Source organism: Echinops telfairi, unplaced genomic scaffold (genome assembly GCF_000313985.2).
Source record: "Echinops telfairi isolate 266 unplaced genomic scaffold, ASM31398v2 ScPeMD7_36;HRSCAF=134, whole genome shotgun sequence".
Lineage (NCBI taxonomy): Eukaryota > Metazoa > Chordata > Mammalia > Afrosoricida > Tenrecidae > Echinops > Echinops telfairi.
Window position 1 is genome coordinate 692,975 of NW_022103934.1, and position 5,624 is coordinate 698,598.

At 61.5% G+C, this 5,624-nt stretch overlaps 1 protein-coding gene across 1 annotated transcript in view; it reads left to right on the forward strand.

Moving 5' to 3' along the window:
- Positions 1-861: 861 nt before the first annotated feature.
- Positions 862-5,624, forward strand: part of KANK2 (KN motif and ankyrin repeat domains 2) — a 23,219-nt gene continuing 18,456 nt past the window's right edge. The window contains exons 1-3 of the mRNA XM_013008380.3: positions 862-1,129; positions 2,111-2,223; positions 2,660-3,868. Of these exons, the coding sequence (XP_012863834.1) occupies positions 2,187-2,223; positions 2,660-3,868 (1,246 nt within the window). The 5' untranslated portion in view covers positions 862-1,129; positions 2,111-2,186. The remainder of the gene's footprint in view (positions 1,130-2,110; positions 2,224-2,659; positions 3,869-5,624) is intronic.

The window sequence follows — 5,624 nt, forward strand, 5'->3', positions numbered from 1 at the left end:
GACCCCAGAGGCGGCTAGGCTGTGGGCGAAAGGGGTGGGTTTTGGAAAGACCCTTAAGAGACGTTCGGAACCGCCCGGGACCCCGGGGCCCCTTCTTCCCTGCGCCCTCCCTCACCCTCTGGAAGTCTCCTGTCTCCTAGCCTCTCCATCTGCCCGTGTACCCCCCTCTCTCCAAGGGTCCCCTAGCGGAAGGGACCCCCGCACTCAACACACCCCACATCTGGTTTCGGTTCCACTGGCACCTGAGGCCCACCCCAGCACACAGAGACCTCAGTCTTCAAGTCTGAGAAGTGGGCGGCGGAAGGGGGTGGGGGGCTTGGCGGGGTTGGGGGGGGTGAGGGTGACATGCTGTTTCCCTACTGTGTGATCTTGGGCAAGGTGTTTCACATCTCGGTGTTGCAGGCCCCCCAGCTGTAGGGCAGGGGGTGGCAGTGCCCACTGGGCACAGGAGTGTGTTGTTGCCGTTAGTTGCCCATGTGTGTGCAGTGAAACTCCGTAGGATTTTCCAGGCCGGGTGTGACCTTTTGGTGGGTGTGAACAACGGCCTGTCTTTTCGCTTAACCCTTTGCACCACCCCGGCACTCCGTCTCCTTGGGGGCTGACGCTTTGTAATGAGTTGTCTGGCCTTTGCAGCCATGTCCATTACTCATCCCACCCCCTACGCACCCACATAGCCCCCACCCCGTTCCACCCAGCCTCTCTGCCAAGGCTGAAGTGTTTGTCTGCTGACTGGGAGGGCAGCGGTTCGCAGCGGCAGAGAGACAGGCAACCCAGCTTCCAGGGAGATTTGTCTTCCACGCCCCGGGTGTCCCTCCCTGTGGCCGGTTCCTCCAGAAAGCAATTTGGTGCTGGGGTGAGCTTCAGGGCAGAGGGGAAACCGAATTTCCACCATGTGTTTCAGCAGGCGTTCAAAGACGGAGAAGTGAGGACAGGAATGTGGAAGGACGGGGAGAGAGACGTGGTGGAGAGAGGCCCAGAGACAGAGACGTGGTGAGAAGAAAGAGAGAGAGAGAGACCCAGTCACTAAGCAAGAGAGGCAGAAAGTGTGAGGCCGGCCCGGCCCCCCCTGGATCCCAGCCCCGTCTTCTTCATGCCCAACAGGTGCCCGTCTGTTGGCTCATCCTCCCAGGTACCTGCTGCCCTGGCTCCCACTGGCTTAAACCCTCCCCCCTCAACACACACACACACACACACACACACACACACACACTCTGGAGGCAGGAAGGGCTGGGGCCTCTGCAGCAGAGTAGCTGGAGGTCAGACAGCAGGAAGGACAGCCGAGCCCAGACGGGTGTTAGGGATGGAAGAGCCCTGGCTGGCCTCCAGAACCTCGGGTGGGTTAGTGAGAGGCCCTGATTGTCCCTCCCCTCGGCAGCCTCCGGGCACCCCTTCTCACTTCCTCCCTCATTCCCATGACTTCCCTGGCTGCCCAGCCTCTATCCCTGCTGCGCCCCGAGCCCTGACGCATCCTGGGGGGGCAGGAAGTTCTCCTGTAGGCCGGCAGTGAAATTGTTTATTTTTAGAGAAAATTGTTTCCATAAAGGGGAAAGCTTCTCTCCTCGCTGCCTACCCCCACTTTTCCTACCAACCCCCCGAGGCCAACCTGACCTGGCTCTGTTTTGGGGGGCCCTTACGGTGAGCCATCTCTGTCTCTGCCACTTCAGATTCCTGCATCCCGGCTCTTCCCCTTGAGTCCCCCCTACCCCACCAACCTCAGCCCCTATCAGTCCCATGGCCAGCCAGGGCTGAGCATCTGGGGGAGCGGTACAGGAAGGGTGGGGCCTGCCGCTTTGGGACCCCCCCACACACAGCATAGAGCTTCTTAGAGGCGGGCGGAGGGACAGCTGGAGCCTGTCCAGGGGCTGGACAGATGTGAGCACAGGCGGGCGGCAAAGTTTGGTTTCTTTGTTCCAAACCGAGGTCCCCCCACCCTTTACAGAGGCCAGGCCTGTGTGTGAGCCTGTGAGAGGGTCCCTGACCTGGGTGGGAGGCTGGTATCCCAGGAGTAAGGATACAAGAGGACCGGGCAACTCTGTGTAGGATGAGGGTGGCCCCTCCGCTCCCCCTTCCCCTGCGCGCTCCTCCTGACTTCCTGCTGTCATCCCCCCAGGTGAGCCTCAGCTGGTGCTGCAGGCAGTCTCACTCACAGCCCTCTAAGTGATTCTGGAGGAGCCTCAGAAGAGAGGATGGCCCAGGTTCTGCACGTGCCCGCCCCCTTCCCAGGTCAGGGGTCTGGGGATGGGATATGGACCTGCCCTGGGAGTCTGTGGGAGGGGGACAGGCCCAGGCCTGCCGACCCTGGAGGAGGCAGGGGAGACGAGCCTCTCCTGAGGTGGGGGTCTGACACCCGACGGGTAGGTGGTGGAGAACTGAAAGAACAGAGTTCAGAGCTGCTGGCGGGGGGAGCCCTGGTGGCATAGTGGCTGTGCGTTGGCCTGCTAACGGGAAGGTCAGCAGTTTGAAACCACCAGTCATTTCTTGGGAGAAAGATGAGGCGTTCTCCGTTCTTAAAGACCCACAGGGTGGGAAATTTCGGGGCTGTGCCTCCCTGTCCTGTAGGGTGGCTTTGAGACATCCTTGAGGTGATTGCAGGGAGTTGAGGTGCTTTCTTTCCTGTTTTATGTTGTTTCTTCGAGTTTGTCATTTCTTCCTGCCCCAGGGACCCCAGGCCCAGCCTCCCCGCCCGCCTTCCCTGCCAAGGACCCCGACCCGCCCTATTCTGTGGAGACGCCCTATGGCTACCGCCTGGACCTGGACTTCCTCAAGTACGTGGATGACATTGAGAAGGGCCACACGCTGCGGCGGGTGGCTGTGCAGCGCCGCCCCCGCCTTGGCTCCCTGCCCCGAGGCCCGGGGTCCTGGTGGACGTCCACCGAGTCCCTCTGCTCGAACGCCAGCGGGGACAGCCGCCACTCGGCCTACTCCTACTGCGGGCGCGGCTTCTACCCGCAATATGGCGCCCTGGACAGCCGGGCCGGCATCAACCCCCGCGTGGAACGCACCCTGCTGGATGCCCGCCGCCGCCTGGAGGACCAGGCCACCGCGCCCCCCAGCCTGGGCTCCCTGACCCCCAGTGCGGCAGGCTCGACCAGCTCCCTGGTGGGCGTAGGGCTGCCGCCCCCCACGCCAAGGGGATCGGGACTGTCCACGCCGGTGCCACCCAGCGCCGGACACCTGGCGCACGTGCGCGAGCAGATGGCGGGCGCCCTGCGGAAGCTGCGGCAGCTGGAGGAACAGGTGAAGCTGATCCCCGTCCTGCAGGTGAAACTCTCGGTGCTGCAGGAGGAGAAGCGGCAGCTCACCGTGCAGCTCAAGAGCCAGAAGTTTCTGGGCCACCCCGCGGGGGCCCGGGGTCGCAGCGAGCTCTGCCTGGACCTCCCGGAGGCTCCTGAGGAGCCGGCGGCGGCGGCGGCTGTGCCGCAGACCCGGAGTGTGGGCACCTGGGTCCGAGAGCGAGACTTGGGCATGCCCGACGGGGAGGCGGCCCTGGCCGCCAAGGTGGCCGTGCTGGAGACACAGCTCAAAAAAGCACTTCAGGAGCTGCAGGCAGCCCAGGTGCGGCCACCGCCAGACAGCCCGGTCCTGGTCCGAGCTGACACCGTCCGAGTGGTGGAGGGGCCGAGGGAGGTGGAGGTGGCGGCCAGCACCTCGGCCGGAGCCCCCGCACAGCGTGCACACAGTCTGGAGCCCTATGGGGCCGGGCTGCGGGCACTGGCTACGTCCGGCGAGGTCGAGAGCCCCGCTGTGTTCCGCAGCCAGGAGGTGGTGGAGACGGCCTTCCCAACGGCCCCACCCATGCCGACCACTGGCAACGTCCACGTGGTGAAGAAGATCCGCATCTCTGAGCCCGGCTGTGACGGGGCGGCAGGTGAGTGACCGCAGGCTGGGCGCCCCGTGGGGGCCTCTCCCTCCTTCGAAAGCCAGGGGTCCTGCACACGTCTGGGCTCTCACCAGGCCTATCCGGCAGTGTGGCCTCGGGCCTGGCCTGTTGGATCCCCTAAGACTTAGGATTTTCCGGCCTTCCCCATATCTTCAGGGAATGTCATCGCAGCCCAGCTCCAGCATCTGATAGGAAGCGTGTTGGTTCAGGTAATTTTGTGACAGCGCTGGGTGTAGCTGGACCCAGGTACTTAGAGGTCTTCTCCGGTCCATTCTGGAGGAGGCCTTCCTGGTGTCGTGGGCTAGACATTGGGCTGCTAACCACAAGGGCAGCTGTTCCAAACCACCAGTCTCTCCAGAGGAGAAAGAGGAGGCTTCCTGTTCCCATAGAGATTTACAGCCTTGGAGACCCACGCGGGCTGTCCTGCAGAGCCGCTATGATGCGTGCGGACTCAATGGCAGTGAGGGGGTGAGCGAGCCCACCCTTGTCTCTAGGCCTTGGGGGTCTTCCCGAGAGCAGGTTGGGTCATGTTTTTCCCATGGAGCGATGAGCTGATGTGCTTGAACCACTGACCTTGTGGTTGGTAGCCCAGCGCTCAGACGACAGTGCCACCAGGGTTCCTACAGGTCAACATCTTGCTCATAGAGTCCCAGGGCTGTCTCTCATTGGCTGGCTTGGCTCATAGACCAAGCACTAGGTTCCTCACTGCTCAGCTCCAGAGCCTGCGGGCTGAGGAGCCCCACCCCAACCCTGTGGCTTGTGAGGGCAGAAGGGGGGTTCCGTGGAGGAAGTGCTGAGAAAGGGGATGCTGGCTGTGCAGAATGCCCGCTGCCCCACCACCGCCTCTGGAGACAAGCTACTGGAATCATTTGTAATAATAGCAGCTGTTCTGTATCCAGCCTTGGTCGGGTGCCAAGTGCTGCAGTAAGTGTTCCCTCCAGGGCGAGGCGAGGAACATGGGCCGGGCAGCCAGGCGACCTGGGTGCAGATCCCACTTCCTGCTGTGTAGTTCCACCCCTCCGAGCCTCAGCTTCCCCATCCGGGCAGTGGTATTTCATGACTTTTTTTGTCTAGGACCAAGGACCCCCTGGTGGCATCGTGGTTACACACTGGGCTGCTAACTGCAAGGTCAGCAGTTTGAAACCACCAGCCGCTCCCCGGACGAAAGAGGAGGCTTCTTACTCCCGTTAAAGAGTTAGTCTCGGAAACTCACAGGGGTGATTCTACCTTGTCCTACAGGGCCGCTGTGAGTTGGAATCGACCAGATGGCAGTGACTTTTATTTTTCTGAGTTTTTATGTGGGACCAAGAGCCCTGTTGGTAGAGTGAGTTTCTCTTCGGGCTGCTAACCACAAGGTCTGCAGTTTGAAACCATCAACTGATCCCTGGGAGAAGGATGAGGCTGTCTGCTCCTGAAAGAGTTAAAAGTCTTGGAAACCCACAGGGGCAGTTCTACCCGGTCCTTATAGGGCCCCTATGCGTCAGAACCAGCTCAGTGGCAGTGGGCTCGGTTTGGTTTTTACACATTTCTCTTTAGAACCGTGATGCATTAACACAGGTAGTAAGTGCTCCATCGGTGCTTCTGCTGCCGGTGTTGATTTTCAGGCCAACCCTGTAAATTTACAGCTGGGGAAACTGAGGCTCTGGGAGGGGATTCACTTGCCTTGGGCCACACAGCCAGAAAGCGGATCAAGGCAGGATCTGCACCCAGAGCAATCTGAGCCTGCAAAGCCTGGGCCCAAAGC